Source organism: Triturus cristatus, chromosome 12, assembly GCF_964204655.1.
Source record: "Triturus cristatus chromosome 12, aTriCri1.1, whole genome shotgun sequence".
In the NCBI taxonomy this organism is placed as follows: domain Eukaryota; kingdom Metazoa; phylum Chordata; class Amphibia; order Caudata; family Salamandridae; genus Triturus; species Triturus cristatus.
In genome coordinates, this window is record NC_140595.1 from 205,697,104 (window position 1) to 205,717,499 (window position 20,396).

At 41.4% G+C, this 20,396-nt stretch overlaps 1 protein-coding gene across 2 annotated transcripts in view; it reads left to right on the forward strand.

The window, feature by feature from the left end:
* Nucleotides 1–18,122, forward strand: part of PARD6A (par-6 family cell polarity regulator alpha) — a 283,775-nt gene extending 265,653 nt beyond the window's left edge. The window contains exon 4 of one of the 2 annotated variants that reach the window (XM_085638323.1): nucleotides 8,140–18,122. In XM_085638323.1, coding sequence (XP_085494449.1) covers nucleotides 8,140–8,960 — 821 coding nt within the window. In that variant the 3' untranslated portion in view covers nucleotides 8,961–18,122. Of the gene's footprint in view, nucleotides 1–8,136 lie in introns of both variants that reach the window. The other variant, XM_085638322.1, reaches the window with a different exon arrangement.
* The last annotated feature ends 2,274 nt before the right edge of the window (nucleotides 18,123–20,396 follow it).

Genomic DNA, 20,396 nt, shown 5'->3' on the forward strand with positions numbered 1-20,396 from the left:
AAGGATAAGAGGCTCGTTCAGATGAAAGTCAGATGGAACTTTGGGGATGAACCTGGGATTAGTACGAAGGACTTCTCGGTCATCCCTAAACTTTAGAAACGGTTCCTGTATTGACGGAGCCTAAATTTCCCCAACCTTCTTGGCAGATATCAGTGCCAGAAGAAGGGCAACCTTCCATGATAGGAACTTAAGGTCCCCCCTTATGTATAGGTTCAAAAGGATGTTCCATGAGGTGTGACAATACTATATTAAGATGCCAGAGATGTGGCAGAGGCTTGACAGTTGGAAAGGTGCGGAATAGGCCTCTCATAAACTGTTTAATGATCCTTTCTGACCATAATGATGGTCCTGAAGATGTCCTCCTAAATCAGGATATAGCAACTAGATGGACTTTACTTGAGGCTTGTGCTAATCCTGATTTTGCAAACAGCAGAATGTACAGAAGGATCTCGTGGGGTGAGGACTGCAGAGGATGGACACTTGAATCCTGACACCATATACAGAATCTTTTCCATTCTATCCTGTAGATTCCATTAGCGCTTTGTGCCCGGGTATTGGAAAGAACATGTCTACACTCAGATGGGATTTCTAGATGCTGAAATTCACAGTGTTCAGGAGCCATGCAGCTAATCGAAGCAATTTGGGATCTGGATGTAGCACTTGTCCCTGTGACATCATCAGAAGAGATGGGACGAAGGAGAATAGGTTGTCTCTCTGAAAGAAGGAGAAGTTCTGTTAACCAATGTTGACGAGGCCACGATGGGGCTATTAGGATCATCCTGCAGGGCTTTGCCTTGATCTTCATGAGCAATCGTGGCAGGAGGGGAATCGGCGGAAAAGCGTAGGCTAAGATGCCTGACCATGACATCAACAATGCATTCTCCCAGGATCCCGGTTGGTTATGCCAACTTGCGAAGAACTGGCATTTCTTGTTCTGCCATGTCGCAAAGAGGTCCACCGTTGGCCCGCCCCATCTGAGAAAAATGCCAGGTAAAGAGACACTTGATGCCGTTGCTTCCTCAGAAAGGCTGCTACTGGAGCCAGGCATTTGGTGAATATTCTTGGACCCGATTTTAGGCCAAACGGCAGCACCTTGAATTAATAATGGCTTCAGGCTATGGTAAATCGAAGGTACTGCCTGTGGATGGGGACGTGAAAATATGCATCTTGTAAGTCTAAGGTGGTCATATGATCCACTGGGTCTAGGAGTAATAAAATCTCCTGAAGAGTGACCATGCGAAAGGACTGTTTTTTGAGGTAGATGTTGAGAGTCCTTATATCCAGGATCGGACGCCATTGTCCCATGTTTTTCAGTACCAAAAAGAAATGGGAACAGAACCCCTTTCCTCTCTGGGAGTTTGGCACTGGTTCTATTTCTCCTTTTTGGAGCATTGCAAAAATTTCCAAACGCAGGAGATGTAGGTGTTTACTTCTTGCCGTCCTGGAGGAGTACAAGGTGGAAAAGTAAGTAAGTAAGTAATGTTTATTATTTAGTTAATTAAAACCATAATAATCTAAAACAGGTAGCAAAAGCACAAAATTACAGTGAAGAGTTAAAAACAGCAATTTAGTATAAAATCGTTTTGTTTTTTAAAAATTCAAGCAGAAAATTAAACATCATTTGTCCAACTTCTGACCCTTTTTAGCAATGCTTTTTGAAGGCTTTAAGAAATTTGATCAGTCTACTATGCAATGGAGGGTCTGAGGGGCTTAGGCATGCCATTATTGCGGCTCTACAGGATCTAATTCTTCTTTCATTGAAACTTGTCTTTAGAAAGATTACACGTTCAACCCGCAATTTTTTACATGTGCAGATTATATGAATAAAGTCTTCTTTATAGTGATTGCACAGCCGGCACGATATAGGGCCTGTGTGCCGCCAAGCTGGCTGCTCAGCCTGAGATGGTAATGTTCCAAAACGCAGTGCCATAAGTTGTTTTTTTATATTAATTGAGTAAGTTTCACATAAATAAGCTGCCGGTGCGAGGGACTTATAGTGGTTTATCACCATCCAAGCATGCGACCTTGATCTTAGAATATTTTTGTCCCATAGCAATGAATGAGTTTTTGAAGCTTTATTTACGACTTGTTTGAACGATTGGTATGGTAAGTTTTTGTTCCATATTTCCGTCGTACATGTGACCGAAAGGGATTTACAAAGGTATTGATTAAAAGGAGAAGAACTATCTTGATTAAGTTCAGTCCAGATGGCCTTGTTGATTTTTGATTTTACAAGGTGGAATAGGAAAGAACTCTAAGGTATGGCCGAATTGAATCTGACTGAGGACCCTTCGGTCCGTAGTTATTTTTTGCCACTGATGAAGGTGCAAAGACATTTGACCCCCCCCAAGGAACTCTGTGGAGAAGTTTAGGCAAAAATAGCCGGCGCATGAAATCCGTCATTATCAAGATGAGGTATCTTTTCCCCGATGCCCTGCTCTTCCTCCGGGGGTAGATTTCGAATATACCCTCGACTGTGGCTGTAGTTGAACATATTGTAGTCGATATGGCTGGGAAGAGGTAGTGTAGGAGGGATACCTGTACTGCTGATATCCACCTCTATAGGAAAGGCCCCTTCCTCTAGCTTCCCTAAAGGGCACTTTTCGATATTGAAGTGTCCCCAACGCCTTCGGCGTGTCGGCATCTTTCTTTATATCCTGCAATGCATCATTAATGTGCGTCCTAAAAAAAAACGCTTCTCCATCGAATGGAAGGTCAACAATCTTACTTTGCACTTCCAGCCTAAATGAAGTGGCTCTGAGCCATCTCTGACGGCCCAATGCTGCCGCACTCCCAGAGACCTGAATGCTGTAGTGCCGATATCCATTGCACAATCTATCACCTCCAAAGATGCTCTTTCCCCTTCCTGGAGAATTTTCCTCACCTCCGGTTTACTATCTTCAGGAAGTTGATGCACATACAGAGTCAGGTCACACCACATATTTTTTTTTGTTGATCATATCGACCAAGAATGGCAAGAGCATTAGCTGCTCCAACTATTGGAGTTGACATCGAAGAAAAACGCTTTCCAGCGTTATCCAAGCGCCTGCCTTCCCTATCTGGAGACGTGGTGATGGGCGCAGATGGGTTTTTGCATTTCCTCTGTGCTGCCTGAGAGATTACCGAGTCCAGATTGGGATGACCCACCAGACAGGCTGGAGCATGCTCCGGAGCCTTGTATTTTTCTCCAATCTGGACAACACTGGTGACACGGTTGATGGCGTTTCATGACCTTTGAGTCCTTCTTCCCATATATGACTTACAAAAGGGATAGCTCTCACTGATTTTCTAAAGGGCTCTTTAAAGTCAAATAATAACAGTCATTTTGAGATTTTGGCATTGGAAGAACGAATCTCTTGGTTGTTCTTTCCAGTAAATTGTGAAAACCACTAATATCTTCTGGTGGTGAGTCAATGGGTACAGGGGAGGAAGGAGAAGGCGTGGGAATGAGGTAGTCATCCCATTGTCTGTGTGGATCTCGGAGTTCCCCCTCTTCCTGGTCATCATCTGTTCCTTGACCTTGTTGAAGAGCTGATGGTGGTGATTTTTGGAGAGGTTACGACTGTAAATCTTGAACCCTCTTAGGAGTAGATAGGATAGAACGTGAACGAGAAGCCAATGTAGGTGCAGGTGTTGGCGGAAATCTCTTTCTATAGTCAGCTAACATGAAGTTTAGGTCTGTTAGCAACGATGAAGGCATGCAAACTACCTCTTCTTAATAGTCCCGATGGTATTCCTGCTGAGGAATATAGTATTGATGTGCTCCATATTCCTCCTCAAAATCATCCTTTTGGCACTTAACATGCAGTTGGGATTAGCTACTCGCGTAACCAAAAGGACCCTCATCATCTTCCTCAGAATCCTGCTCTTCCAACAGATGAGATGGCAACAGAGCCGTAACCTTGCTGGGTGAGGTAACTTCTGGTGTAATCGGTCTCATTCTAGGTTTATCTATTTTTTCTGGTGTTTTTTTTCCCTTGTCGACGATCTTATCGACGGTACCGCCGACGACACCGCTATCGGAGGAGTAGATATTGGCGGCAATTCAGAAACCAAAATCATCATCAGCGCTGTCATTGTCGTCGACGTATACATAGCCGCGGGAAGCGTCAATGTAGTTGTCATCGTAACCTCAGGAATCGTCAACGATATTGTCGTCGACAGCTTACTCTAAGATGACGAACCTGAAGTCTTCAACGACGAAGTCATCGCCTTCTGTTTAGACGTCGAAGACTGGCAAACCTCCATACTCTCTGATGACGATGAGGGCTTCTTTGTCGACAATGGACTTTTTATCAACAGCTTTTCTTCAGGAGGCACAGAGGAAGACTTCTTCAAAGAGTGGCTGCCTTGAGGGGGTGTAGTAGAAGGCTCAGAACTAGCCTTTTTAGATTGTCTTTCCTCCGAAGAATGTCCTTTTCAGGTTTGTGAGGCTATTTTGAGGAACTGCATCCATGAGACCCATGAGCGGTCTTTTTGAGGGTTTTCTTTGGAGGCTCACCAGAAGAATGGGCGTGAGGAGATCTCCCCCTCCTATGGGACCTTAAGGATGATGAAGAGGACACCTCATCACTGTCCTCACTCGAGATCACGTCCCTCTGGCTTTAGGTTTCTGGAGCCATATAAAAGTTATGACATACATTAAACTCCTTTGCCTTATGGAGATATAGGCAATAGATACAGTCAGTGTGAGGGTCATCTGTATGAAGTCTTTTCTTAGAGCAGGTGGCACAGTCTCTAAAAAGACTTATTTTTTTCTTTATCTGGCCTGGCTATGCCAGAATCCTGTAAATCAGCACTGAAGAAGATGGTACTGCAGTAGAAAATGTAGACTGAAGCAAAGAATTAGATCTAAATTCACTGAAGTAGAAGAAGCAGAGCAGAGCTCAGAGGAAACTCCCTAGCACAACGCGTGGTAGAAGATCTGAGGGTCTAAGGTTCTCTCAGGAGTATTCTAGATGGTGAGAGGCCCTGATTAGTTCAGGATTTACTTTTGGTCTCTTTTACAAAACAATAGAGATAAGTTACAAAACTGAAATGGCCCTAGGCCTAGTTTCTACTTTGTATTAGCTTTACATTGCTATTTTGATGTACCGGGGACTCCCATCTCAACGACGGGGAATGATTCAAGCATGTGAATCTATGAAATTTCCAATACTGGAGTAATGTTAGTTTGGCAGTTATTGTTCTAGACAGAGTAACACACAAGAAATGTCAAATAGCTTTTCTCTCGCTTGATGCAGAGCAGGTGTTTGATATGATGGACTGGGACTTTCTACCCCTGAGAAATCTGGTTTCGGTCCAAAAATGATGTCCTACATCAAACCAATTCCATGTGACTGGGCATCTCATCTTGTCTAGAAGGACTAGGCAAGGTTGTCCCTTATGACCTAAGTCGTGGGACTATTCTTGGGAACCCTTTGTACAATATTTAATGGCAGTGATGATGTTAAGGGCTTGTATATGAAAACTTTAAGGTTGCCTTATATGTTAATGGCATTTTATGATTTCTCATGATCCCTCCAAATGTAGCATGGCCCTTAAGGTTGGAACTTTGGCAATTTCAGGAAGTATTAGGGTTCACAATAAATGTTCATAAATCTAAGTATTGGAGTGTCGCCTGGACAACATGAAAGTAAGATTACAGTATTAGATAAGGTATATGATTGGTGGAATGAACGGATTAAGCAATTATGAGTGACATTCGCATCCACCCCAATGAGCTGTATAAATAGCTAAACAAATAGAATATCCTGACTTATCATACCAAGATTTACAACAATGTGAAACATTGTAAATATCTTGGATAGGCAGAATAAATGACATAAAAATAAATGTATATGAAAATGTCTGTATGTGACCTGGATTATTCTGGTCCATTTCTTGGCTGCAACACTCAAGATAATGCAACAACAACTAATGGCATTCATAGGGCATATAAAACACCACAGATTCAGTCCTAAATCATCCTAGGAAGGTTAGAGGTTCCATATACTGAAAGATATATCAAGGCTGCATGATTAAAATGGGCAATGGCTGGACTTGTGAGGCCTTTGGGCAAGCCTGAAATGTTCTAGAGCAGGAACATTACAAAATGCCATTGCATAATTTTCAATGAATATCACATTGACACCATAAAGCCACATGGACCCTCTTAGAATCTACATATATTATGCTGGCATTTTGGTGCTAAGCTGTACGACCTCGCCAGTTCACAAAATTTCCCTCAACCCCAATTTTCCACCTGGCATGTCTCACAGTAGCTTTTGGAAAGAATCTAAAGGCAAGCCACTGCATCTGGGTGGATATTATAGCAATGTCCATCTGAAGAACAAATATATGTTAGTTGAAAAATTGCACTTGTTTTGAAAGGTGAGGTATTTTATGCTTGACAAAACTACTACATTGGCCTATACAAGAGGAGGTCAAGCGGGATGGCATTAGAGACCGTAATAGGATAGTGAATATATTTACACTCAAGTAACATACCAATGCAGTTTCCCGATTATATAAAGCACTTGGAAAAGACCATGTCGCCACTGAAGATCAATGCATGTTTGGGTGGGAAGAGGAGATGTGAATTACATTTTCTGATGAATATAGGGCTAAGGGTAGCAACCTCTTCAGTATAAGACCAATATACAAAAGTAATGTTCCCTGCTGCATGTGAGATTATGGGTAAAATTTGCTGGGTCAGATAAGTGCTGATGGGCTTGTGATGTTACCAATACCTACTACCACATGAAGTGGGCGTGCTGTCACATTACAGTATTCTGGAAATACATTTTTTCACACATCAGTGATATCACGTCTTTTTATTTGCCATATGACACTTTGAATGTCTTGCTGGGTGAAGTAGGGGGGGTGAACCTGTTTTCGCTTTCTTCTGTCATGTGTAGACTGGTCCCCCATTTCTTTTAGGAACTCTATTCAGTCACACAAAAATGGAAAGCTTTGGACTCACCCACTATCTTTTTATGGGAGGAACAAAGTTTGGTACATTTATGTGATGTAAAATTGAATGCCACAGTTAGGGATTGAGTGACTCAATTTGTGGAGACAAGGCAACTCTCTCACACATATATCAAAGGCGACTGAGTAAAGACAGCCACCGATGAAAATGGTGAGGACAACTGGTATCAGTATGACTGATACTGTTTGGTGTTAGTAATGCAGCAGCTCGTTTCCATGATACATTTGTTACCCAAGTTATTAATGCTGGGGGGCTAGGGTTGTTAATACTGGGGGGAGCGGACTGATGTGTACCATTTTCTTTTGTTTCAAGAAGGTTGTCACTGTGATCCTATTGTTGGGGCCATGTAATTAAATAATATTGTCCGATTGATAAAGTATATACAAAGAAGAAATCTAATTTGAAATTTTGTAAACGCTGTGTAAATTGAAGGAATTTAAAAATGGAGGCTGACAATTAAGTAGGTATCCTTATCTTGGTTTGAGGTAGCAGCTCAAGTATAGCTAACATAATCTAGTACAGAGGATTAGTGGCCTAAGTTGAAGCACATGTATGTCCCAACAAATTGAGTGCATATATTAGGAGCAAACAAGAGAAAGTGATATGATGGAGAATTGCAGCATGTCAATTCAACTTTCAGAAAGAAAATTATATTTTGCTGTAGGGAATTAAATATTTCACAATTTGTATATTTGCCTAATGAATACTTGTTTATGTTTTTTTTGTATTGTCTTGAGGGACAAATTACAAATTGTACTAATTGCTCAGGGTGGTCCCCGGATTTCAATGGGGTTCCTCAGAAGCAAAGATGTTAAGAAAGAACCACTGATTTAGATAATAAATCCTTCACAATGTTATAGTTCCTCCTCTAAATGTCTTTCAATATAAGGTGATGTTACATCTGTTTGATGGCTAGACAGCTATTAACCCACTCATCTTCTATTTCTCAACTCTACACTTCTGCACAGTACACACCTCTTGCATAAGCTCACAGCTTGCCTGCAGCCTCATACTTCTATTACACATTTAGATTTTACAATGTTTGACCGAGCTCTACAAAGACCTCCTCCACAATCCAACCTTCCTTTTCTAATCACTGCTTAGCTGGTTAAATTATTGTATGACCTCACAGCTAATTATATATGTTTTTGGTTCTTTTGCAGCAGAAAATGAAAACAGTGGGCTTAATACAAACTCACTCCAGCGGAAGAAAAAAGGATTATTGAGGCCAACCCATCAGCGCTCCAAGCCCCACCTGCAGATCAGCATGCCCCAAGATTTCCGTCAGATTTCCTCCATTATAGATGTAGATATTCTGCCAGAAACTCACCGGCGTGTACGGCTCCATAAGCATGGATCAGACAAACCACTTGGTTTCTACATTCGTGATGGTATTAGCGTCCGTGTCACACCTCATGGGGTTGAGAAGGTACCAGGTATTTTTATTTCACGCTTAGTCAGGGGTGGACTAGCAGAAAGTACAGGACTACTGGCAATCAATGATGAAATTCTGGAGGTAAATGGCATTGATCTGGCTGGGAAATCCCTGGACCAGGTAACTGACATGATGGTAGCCAATAGTCATAACCTCATCATCACTGTGAAGCCGGCTAACCAAAGGAACAATATTATCCGAAGCAGCAAAGCCTCTGGAAGCTCAGGCATGTCCACAGACAGTGCTTCGAGCCAGCAGACCCCAAGCCCAGCTTCGCACTACATGAGTAACTATAATACAGTGGAAGGGGACAGCGACGAAGATGGAGATGTCATCATTGAAAGTGATGGAGGTCTACAGTATATCCCAGCTGTCCTGAACGACAACCACTGTGTCAATGGGGGCTTGGATAAAAACTTTCAGCAGAGCTGCTCACTCCACAGCTCGCAGGCTTCTCTGCATTTCCAGAACAATCATAATAGGAGTCCAGGACCCCCGCCACGTAGACGGGGAAGCAGCATGAGGGAGGACGGCAATTTCATTACGCTATAGACACTGTGGGAATGAACTCTGACTGTTGTATTTTTTGTTTCTGTGTTATTTAAAGTCTTCCTCTCTCCGTGTAAAAAGAAAAATCAGGTCTTGAGACAGAACAGGGCTCTAGGTGTCTGCTCTGACATATGAGGATCCTCTTCCAAGTGACAGGGGGGCATGTTGATAGTTGGAGGGCTTATTTTATGGTGGTGTTAATGGGAAGGACGTCAAACAGAAATGCTACCAATATAATCTGAATCTATTGAGACATGATCTTGTACATATTTCCAGTCATGACCATGTCTTGGTGTGAAAACATGCCCCCCTGTCACTTGGAAGATGATCCTAATAAGCCCTCCAACTTTCAAGGTGCAAAAGATAGGCAACAATCTGCCCCGGCTGTAATAAGACAGTTTCCGTTCTTAAGCTCAGAGAAGACGCCCGGCCACCAAAGAAGGTGTTGCATAGTTATCCTATTGCGTTAATAGGGCAGTTCATGCATAGCACAATTTATAAGATAAAGGCCCATAGGTGCACCTTGATTGTAAAATCAATGTTTTCCAAATACATTACCACTCCATCCTGCACTCAGCTATCACATCTTATGTAGTAGTACAGGGCGCTCAAGCATGGAATAAGGGGTTCCAAGAATTACTCAAAATTCAAAGTAATCCAACATGAGGAACCTGCCTGAAAATGTAACGGCTGTTGTTTTTATTAGAATTGGTAGAAAGTTCCTACATGGGAGCTAACATCGCAATTCTACTGGAATATATTTGTGCCATGGAGCAAGCTCAACCACATCGAGTGCACTCAAAAACCTAAATTACTGAACACATGAATATTAGTGTTTTTTTCAAGAATGCTCATTGCACAACCCTTTGCTTAGTTTGCCTTTTTTCAATGCAAATTATTGAGATTAGAACCTGTGACGGGACAGCAGTCGCTATTGCGTCCAAAGCTGCATTTACCACCTTCATGGGCTGCACAATTTTAGGGGTCGTGACTTGGGATCTTTCAAAAGCCTGTCTGTTTATTAGGTGACTTTTTTCTGACTATAGCTGAGTAGGCTGAAGGCACCTCAATAGACTTTCAGGTCACAAATTGAAACTCCAGCAGGCTTCACTCTCCTGTCATTCATCGGAGGTTGATATAAATGTGTACCATTGAATTTCCTAATGTTAACACCTACTGGCTAAGCAATAAGATTTAGAAAGTCGCCCCAATGCTTTTAAGCAGCGCAAAGTAAAGGTAACATAAAATGATAATAACTTTGAGTTATTATAAATTTAAGATTCCTTTGCGGGTGGGCGGGGTTGCTCTACTCTCAGAGCAGGGGAGGAGTGGTTTGCCCACTCCTAAGTACACATGATTGTTTGGCCGGCTCTCTCGGGCCGCCCAAAACAGTCATGCGCACTTTACCTGTTCTCCATGCAGACTGCATTACAGCCTGCGTGGAGAACATGCCCAGGCCCACATTCCCTGGCTGAGCATCGAACCAGGACACTCAGACCAATCACAACGCTGCATTGCAGCGTTGTGATTCGTCAGGGGAGCCTGGCTGGGCTTTCTGTTCCTTGAGTCCAACGAGGAGAGCAGGAGCAGAGACGCGGGACCCAGCGGCAAGGTGCTTATTTTTTAGTTTGCATTTTCTTTGCATTGCGCCCCCCCCACCACCACCCACGATTCATGCCGGCCGCCACTGTTGTAGACTCTTTATATAGTTATTAACATTAAGCTGTGTATGGGAGTATTGCAACCTTTAAAGAGGAACCAGTGAAAGCAGACGCAGGTCCCTGGTCCAGCGAATCAGGTGACAGCGCTCTTTGCTCTCTGGTGTTACAGATGGTATAACGTTTAATGCTACTAGCACAATACCACAGACATCAATGGTGGGTGGTAGAAATATGATATTAATAACAATTCATTTGTTATTTAGAGCTTTTAGGTCGAGAAATTTTCATTAGAAAGTTCTATGTCCAGATATTTTTAATGGGAAATGGTACTCCATTGATTAGCCATTGAAGATTAAAAGACTCAGTATCTCATGGCAAAATTTGAACAGATTACATACACATCTCAACAGAGGGTTCTTTACCCACAGAATTATCAGTGTTCAAGAGAATGCACCCTTTGTCTCATATCCTCCTCATTAACATTCAGAGGACCATCTCAAGCCTGTAATAGTCCATAACTTGCAAGTTCATTTCTGTGGTGCTGGATATTTTACTACTTGTAGACACAGTGGTAAGATTTTCAATATTGCAAGAAGAATCAGAAAAGACGAGAAAGGTGTAGTGCTTCTACCGTAGCCTAGCGACCAAGGGGTGATCAGAAGTGGCTCAGATCCCTGAAGAATTATGTGCATTCTCAGGCCAACTTCCTTAACAAAAGTGCTCTGTATGCCATATTGGTACTAGCTGCCCCTCATGTTGATGTGCACCCTACCAAATTCCTTTAAACCAGATCTCAGCCTCTCAACAGTTTAGGCTGTCTTCACTGCTTGGTCCAAATCACTTAAAAAAAAGTCATGTTTCATGCTCCAGCAAGTATCTCTCACAAAATACCCCACCCCTTTAGGTTGTAAAAAGCGAATATTTGTAGGAACGAATGAGGTGGAAAGTTGCCTAAAAATATTCTAATGTGGGTCCTTCAATACTCTTGTCCCTCAACTACACAAACCTTTCACTTGATGAAAACATTACTTACCTTCAGTAACACCATATCTGGTAGAGACTCTATCTAGCAGCAGATCCGTGTTGGACAACCAGGATCATCGGGGCACACTGCCAGACTGCCTTGAGGTTCATCGCTCAACAGTCTGGGCAGGCCTTGGAGTCATGACCTGGCTCAAGGCACCACAACCAAACCAGGTGGAGGTCTGTCACAGACATCTGCCTGTGACAGGATCCACAGGGTTTAAACCCCAATGGATTTTTATGAGACATCTCTAAAGCACACTGGGATGTTAACTCAAAAAGAATCACAACAAAAAGTCATAAAGGTAGTCCAAATAAGGACAGAGGTAACTTTCTCTAGATCTGCGCTGATGGCGTGGAAAGAGAACTGATGTCAGCGTGTTGGTGGGGCGCCTATATAGGCGCTGTAAACGTCACTTCTGGCACAGACTACACCGATTGCAAAGCTGATCGACGCCACTTACCGGCATGTAGAAGTACAACTCAAGATTTTTCTCATCCAGTCTGACACCTGGGGAATATTCTAAGGTAAGGAATCTGCAGATAGAAGTCTCTAATCAGATGAAGACAATTGCAGTACTGTCGCCAGAATGAGCGCAGTTTGCAGTACAGGTGCCACTTATCCCTCCTATTGCAACGTAACCTGGCACTCATGAACATAACAGCACATTTGAGGACCAGGAGCACTGCACATAGGATGTTGAGTATAGCTTTCATGCTTTTTCTTCTGGCCACTACATAGTACCCTTAAATGTAACTATTGAACCCCGGCTCCCGATCTCTGGGCATCATACAAGAATTTTCTTTGCTTCAAATAACACTAGTACAACAGCTCCAGGGGTTTATTTAGTTCCATCACAAGCTCCTTGACACTTAAAGGGGAGTGGTTAAAGGCTTTTTAAATCACACCTCTTATTTCCACCTACCTCCATCATTTAGCTCTCAAACCCCTCGGCATGCCCTCCCAACTCGATATACTTTCTACTGAAGCTTATTCAATCTAAGCCAAGGCACTCCAGGGTGATTTTCAGATCTCCAGCCAACATCAACTTAGCGGCAAAACCAGGGTTTATCTTATTCCGCAGTTGCAAATGGGAATCCAAGATCTGTGTACTATGAGGATCTTAGCACATGTTTATATAATAACATCTACATCACCATCAGCCCAGGAAAAGGCTATTATGTAGTGACTGAACCTTCTGGCCCTGTAATCCAATGGGCCACTGGATTCTGGATTACGTGACGCCAAGTAGAAAACCTTTTTTCAATTCAGGATACAGTGTTCCTGTAGTCCTAGCTTGAACCAACTAAAGCAATAACTGCCACAGTCCTACCAGAATAGGTAAGGTATGGAAGACTGTGCTAGAGAAGCTCATAACAAAAAAGTAGGCAGTAGAAACAGATGTACCTGAGGGTCTAGAGATAGCATAGGTTCTGTACCAGTGAGAGCAGTATAGGACAGATAAAACTAATTGTTACTCCACTGGTCAGCTCTGTCACCAGTACCCATTCCTTTGGTTGCATTCTATCTGGCTTGAGCCAGTTTCTCCCGTCCTGTCTCGGCCTTCACCATACCAAGCTGGAACTTGGCTGCTTCCAACTGGAGGATAATTTCTTTATCACCCACATACATTTAGAAGTGGAAGCACCTAGCCTGGAGAAGGCAAGAAAGAGCTTATCCATAGATATAAAAAAAATACTCCTTGACGTGATTAAACCTTTGATACCCCATAACGAAGATTGTGGGACTTGGATTCATCTGGGGAATGGAGACAGACTGCTTGAGGGTTGTGCCTTTAAGACTGCTCTGCTGGCAGTGGAACTCTCTGCAATTCTGCATACTTATAGGCTTGCTTCTTCAAAACGCCATTTTGCATGAGTAAATACACATGGGTATATTTTCTTATGTGAAAGTCTGTCAAGGGAGTGCAAGTGCGCTTTCCTAACTTTTGTTTCCACTGGGAATGCATTTTTTTTTTTACTCTGCGGAAACGCTTCCCTTATTACCCCATCAATTACGGGGATTTCAACAGTTTCTAATAAAATCTCACAGGCTGTTCCAGCCATGGAATGCCCATTTTCTTCCCCTCTGAGTAGGATTATTTTTAATAAATACTTTGTGTTAGTCAATTCGTTCATAAGGACTAAACCAACTTTTATTACTTCAAAAAGTGGTTTGGCACTCGTTAAAATAGGCTATTTGTGTATACGTAAGTAAACCAAATGTACTCACAAATAGCTTTAGCAATTATGCCCCATGTCTTCAATAATCTGCACATAACTTACATTTATAGGAAGCTTACCTTACCTCTCATTTTGATGATGCTACTCCTTGAACCAATACTGGTAACAGGAAAAAGACTGGCAAGAGACAACACAAATTACGAATTAAAGGACGACTCCCTGAAATGTTTTATTTTCATTGTGGACCCCACACCATTCCCCTTGCTTATGTGATCTTCTGTTATCTCAATTTCCTGTGATTCCATGAAAAGGGCAATTGGGGTTCGAGACTTTGCCTAACAAAAAGGTGAGAGCGAGCATTTACGGTGGTATTTATTGTACTTATCTAGAGTGGTTACTATTGAAGTTTGCCTTACAATTTTGGTATGAATAGCTATATGACCGAACAAATTCAGAGAATTTAAAATTAGAAAGACACTAAAAAAAGACTTATGTTATGCTCAGTGTATCATAGTACAAAGATCAACAGAGTTTTATGACCTCTTGTCAAGATAGACAACTCTAGCCAGTGTTAGTTCTTGCAAGCTCTAGTAGGCCCACTAATTAGAATCCTCAAAACTACAACTCCCAGAGAGAAATCCCTTTTGACTACAAATCCAGAGCTTGCTGAAAGTTTCTTGATCGACAATGGCCCGCTCGGCAGTACTCTTGTTAGAACAAATGTAGGCAATTGCCTATAGTGCCCAGTGGTGTATTTGTGTAAAACAACTTGATATTTTTTGTTGAGAATTGACTTACTGAATGGTTTCCATCATTCTGATCTTGATTGTATCTAGCGTCGCATACAATTGGCGTCATTCTGTCATCTCGGAGAAAAAATCCTTCAATGATAATGTGGAAAAACCAACTTAACAAAACCTTGCTAAATTGAGAAGAGAGCACCAATGTTCTGTGCATTCAATCCAGTGTCTGAAATAAAGTCAAAACTCAGGAAAAACCGGAAGAAAAACATGAAGTACTAAAAATGAAAAGTAACGTGATTGATCAAGGAAAAAGTTTTAAGAGGTAAAAACTAGTGCATTTAAAAAAGGTAGATCAACCCGCAGTCTGTTTTTTTACAATTGTTGACGTCCATATTATTTTCAATATTGCAACAAAGAAAGGAGAAGAGGAGACGGGGCAGAGGGCATGTGTGTGATGAATATGGGATGTGTGAATGAAGACAGTAGGCGGAAACTGACAAGTCTATCAGGGGAGAGGAATTCCTGGGGAGAGTGGATCTAGAATGACGACTTAATATCAGTTGACTAAATATTGTATGCAGTATATTGTCTGCCACAATATTATGAGGGTAAGTATATATTGATAAGAATAAATTTACTATTCTTAACTCTAATTTAACGTACCTTAAAGATAGATCTTGTCAAGGTATATAAATGTGGAAATACCTTCACAATATTGTTGAGGTTTATATTCTGGATACAATATTTTGGAAGGTCCATATTTAAAATGCCATATTTATATATATCATCATCATCAATAGGTCCATTTATCAGGCTGACGCTCACAGCTTTGTCAGTTATGATCACAGCGATTCGACCGGTTGGTATTTGCCATTTTTAACTAGATCGCATCTGTTCCAAGTGGGCTACTATCACTTGTGACTTCTTTAACCCGTCTTGGCTTTTCAGCCAGCACCCCTTTACATTATTTGTCTTGGATTCTCACTTTTCGTGTTAGAGGCGTGAGCCTATACAATCTCCATCGACAAACTGCTATTGGCTCAAAACATATCTGGCATTAGGTGATGACATGGGGTCATTCCGCAGCAATCTGTAGCAGTCTACATATGAATGCGAAAGTCTTGAATTAATTGTGCAGCTGAAACCGCAGGAGTAGTGACCCATGAGAGTAACTTATCTCCCTGGGAATGGCACCTCATGTTCCTGAGTGATACTGCAGCTACTCACTGGAGTAATTCCCAGATTATACTACATTAGTCTAAACACGTATATTTGAGGTGTAAGCAATTCACACACAAATTTACATTCTATCACCTAACAATGTTTTAATGCGTGGGGCAACCATGGATTGGAGGACTCTAAAAGGAAGTCTACACTTTTATTTACACTGGCCAAAAAATAAAATGTGCTCGTATTTATCGATTTCCTCATCATACGATTAAATTTCGACAAAGTACATTTAAATAAAGAGATGACACTTGTTTTTATGTGGCTTTAATATTTTTTAAAAATAGAAAGGATAGCAGAGAAATCCCAGAATTTCCTGCCTGGTCTTTTCTCATAACATGGCTAAAGCAGTGTACAGAAGAGCAAGTTGGCCGGCCTCAAGTGCTCAAAAAGGCATTTTCATATGATGTGGGTCTATCAACTACTTGTATAAGGTAGGCTCTGGCCCCTACAGCAACAATAATATGAATGCTTTTGCTAACTTCGGAGAATATTGTTATCATGGTTTGCAGATTCTAATGCATGATGTGTAGATTAAGCTACTTCAATGGGTTTGAGAACCAATCAGGCGGCGATGACCCTGTACAATAACACCCCTTTCTGCACTTTTTTGTCCTTTGCAGCTTGAGTAGGGGACAAGGCCACAGAATTAGTAGTGTAGAGGCTCCTGCTTTGCGATATCTAGTTATGAAGGATCTAAGGTGTCTGTACTCCATGCCCCAAACAGCTAAATTGTTGACAAGGGTCTTGAAGGTAGTCCTCTGTCTTTGTCTTTTTTATGGCTTGGGGGAGAGAATATGCCAAACTGTAGGACTTTGCTACTGAGAACTTCAGAACAGTCTGTGTCACACTTTGCGAATACTATGAAAGATTGCAAAAATTATTTTCAAAATCCAGTTAATTAAGTTTGGACAGAAAATGTTTTACCGCAGAAATAAACCCACAAACCTCAGCAAATTTTCTTTTTACCAGAACCTTTTTCTACTATGCTAGGATCATTTTACCCAAGGACGAATTGAACAAGAAAATGAAAATGTAGACCTGTCATTGAATGATGACTTTCGTCCTATTGTGCCAGCCAAAATATAACTGTGTACCCCTCACCCACAAACACCAGAATGGAAATAAATAAACAGGACTACAGAGTCACTCGCATGACTTGGAGCAGGGGTTAACTCGTCCCTCTGATAAAAATTTATGGTTTCTTTAACATGTTCAAAGGATATGGATTTGTTTTTGTTGATATTTCAGAGACCCAAAATGTTCAGCAGCAGCAAAATATGTATTTTAACCTATTCTGGATTTTGTTTTTGTTTTTGCACCTCTGTAAAATATTTTTGATTAGGCTTTGACCACAAACAAGACAAATTGCTCCTATTGTTTTGATACACAATGCCTGCACAGTTAGCAAAGACAGCGGACACTAATGAACTGTTATATTGGGAAGCGTCATTCCTATTACGAGTGAGACACTACAGGTTGCAAGGGGCTTTATTTGCTGTAGTCTTTGCCATCTATTTGACACTGAAAAGTCACAGCAAGTGGCAACTAGTGAAGCACGGAAGCCCAGTCACAAATTATTTTCTGGTGAAACGTTTTCAAGGGTGCCAATCAACCAGAACTTTCCTTAAAATGTGTGTTTTTTTCTAATATAAAAAGTACTGGGTCAGGTGTTTATCTGGGGGTTGAACTTGGAGGGTGGGCGAAGTGGGCCTTTTGAACTAGTAGTAAGAGCTACACTATATAAAAATCGTAAATAAATGAAATATATATTGCTTAAAATAACACCCTTCACAAGACTTTTAAGGTCACGGTACACGTACTGAAATGAACTATTTGACAAAGATGTTCTATTTGTTTTGAATTAGCATTCTAATCTCAAAGAACTTGAACGTTTTGGAGTATTTAATTCTGAAAATAATGCACTAAATCAGGATATTTTATTTTGTTACTCAAGGGAACTTCACAGAATGGACGATGACACATTTTCTTCACTGCTGCTTTTTTATTTAATACAAATATCACATGGTAATACATGCCACGATTTTGTGGCTGGGAAGAAATCACTGTCAACACGTTTTGCAAATCATCGTGAAGAGCACCAAGGAACACGTAGTTCCTATAATCATAAATTGAGTTTGATAATAACCCTGAAGGAAACAACCTCGTGCCAGTGATAAAACATCAGTCTGCGTTACATAGGGATGTCAGGAATTTACTTGACGACGGAGAAGATGGACAATAACAAGACTTCCTATTAATGTGGTTATGTCCTTGTTAAATGTCAGTGTTTGTTCTTTTTTTGCTAAATAAATATTTCTTTAGAAGATTGTGTGGGTATTTTTGTATTCGAAAAGAAAAATGATGATGTTTTATTTTGTTACAGGAATATTTAAGAGCAACTTTTATGGTACTATACATTTTTAGGCTTGGCACCGTTAGTTATTTCTCGAGCCTCATATAATAAGAAAATAGAAGTAAAAAATAGATACATATATACATCGAGGAGCTTTGGATCAGCCATCTGCATCCATTTACCTATTCATTCATCTATCAATAACATGTTGCTTCTGCCCTCCCTAGCAGACGCATACAACAGTGGTCTTCAAAGTTTTAATGCTGCGCTCCCCCAGTGAAGGGGGAAAAAAAAGCAGTGGGGGCCCACCTCAATATTTTTCACAATTATTCTATTAAACTGTTAATGTTTAAATATGTCTAAACTTATTACTAAGTTCTGTTACCATTTTTAAAATGCAATCAAATACATGATTGCCAAAAACACGACCTTGTGACACCTTCGCCCAGCCAGGAAATAAATACCGACAGATGTTAGTTTTCTGCTGAAAACAAAGCACTGTTATCAGCATAATGCTTCTTTTAGCCCAAGCCTGGTGCCCCCCCCCCCCCCATAACGTGAGGCTCTATGGGGGCCCGCCCCTCAGTTTGAAAACCCCTGGCATACAACATGGGGCAATGAGTCAGCCCACTTCAACAATTAGCACTGTGTTGACTGATCAAGAAGAACACACCTGTCTAAAAATGTTTTAAAATGTCTAGAATTATTTAAACATTGCAGTTAAGATATGTTACCGTTTTAAAAATGCAATCAAATACATGATAACCAAACATACTGTTCTGGTCAATCATGCCTTACTAACGTGTACAAGTATCCACAGTGTTTTTATTAGAAGTGGGGGTTTTGAAGAATATTTGGAGTCCCTTCCCATTTAACACATACTCTCTGCTAGGCTATAAATTACAAAACATTAGTGATAGCCCATTACAGAGCGACTCACTGCCGTTAATTTATTTCACCTTAAAACAAAGAGCTTTTGGTCTGAGCCCGCCGCCCCGCTCCCCCACACTTGAGGTCCCCCTAGGGGGTCCAGCACACAGTTTGAACACCCCTGAAATAGATAACTATATATATATTCACTGAAAAAACAGGGACGTTAAAGTTAGGCTCAGATTTAACTCTTACAAAACCAGTGAAATTCAGCAGTTATAGTTACCTGAGCTAACTATAACTTACACCCCTGCAATGCACTGCTTATGACATCACATATTACATACATCACTCATGAAATGGTCAGAGACATCACTGATGACATCTCAAATGATATGACTTCTCAAATGACATCACTGATGACATCCTCCAGTGATTGTGAGTGTTTTTTTAAATGTCTGAGTGTTAAAAATATATACCAAGGTACCACAAAAGTTAAATTTGTATACTTTGTGTACTTCTAATGAGTGATACTATGTCTAACACATAATATGTAAGTGGTTCTGTGACTGTATCTGTGAGTGGGTTTGTGAGTGGCTGTATAGGGATGTGAGTTGGTGTGTGAGTATCTGTATTGGTGAATGAGTGGGTGTGTGAGTAGCTGTATGGGTGAATGAGGGGCTGTGTGTAGGTGGGTGTGTAGCTGTGTGGGTGGCTCTATGGGTGGGTGAGTGGGTGGCTGAATAAGCGACTTAGTGGATGTGTGAGTGGGTGTATGAGTGGCTATATGGGTGAGTGGGTGAATTACTGGCTGTATGGGTGAATGTTTGGCTGCTTGAGTGGGTGTTTGGTTGCAGTGTAATAGGCTGAACTGGACAGTGATGTTTGTGTGAGTGTCTGCATGGGTGAGTGTATGGTTGTGTTCAGAGGTTGTATGCATGAGTGAATAGCAGTGTAAGTGGTTGTGTGGTTGAGTAGGTGGGTGTGTGAGTAGCTGTAATGGTGAGTGTGTTGCTGTTTGAGTTGTTAAATGGGCGAGTGAGTGGTTGTGTGAGTAGCTGCATGGGTGAGTGAGGGGCTTTGTGAGTGCTTGCATAGGTGACTGAGTGGGTGTGTGAGTGGCTCTATGGGTGACTGGGTGTGTGAGTGGTTGTATGGGTCTGTGAGTGGTTCTATGGGTGCCTGAATGCGTTGTTGGGAGGTTGTGTGGGATGTGAGTGGGGGTGTGAGTAGTTCTGTGGATAGTGTCATCAGTGATGCCACTGACAATGTCATGAGTGATGTAATATGTGAAGTCATAAGCAGTGCATTGCGTGGGCATACGATGTAATTGGCTCGGGTAAGAATAACTGCTGAATTTCACTGGTTTTGTACA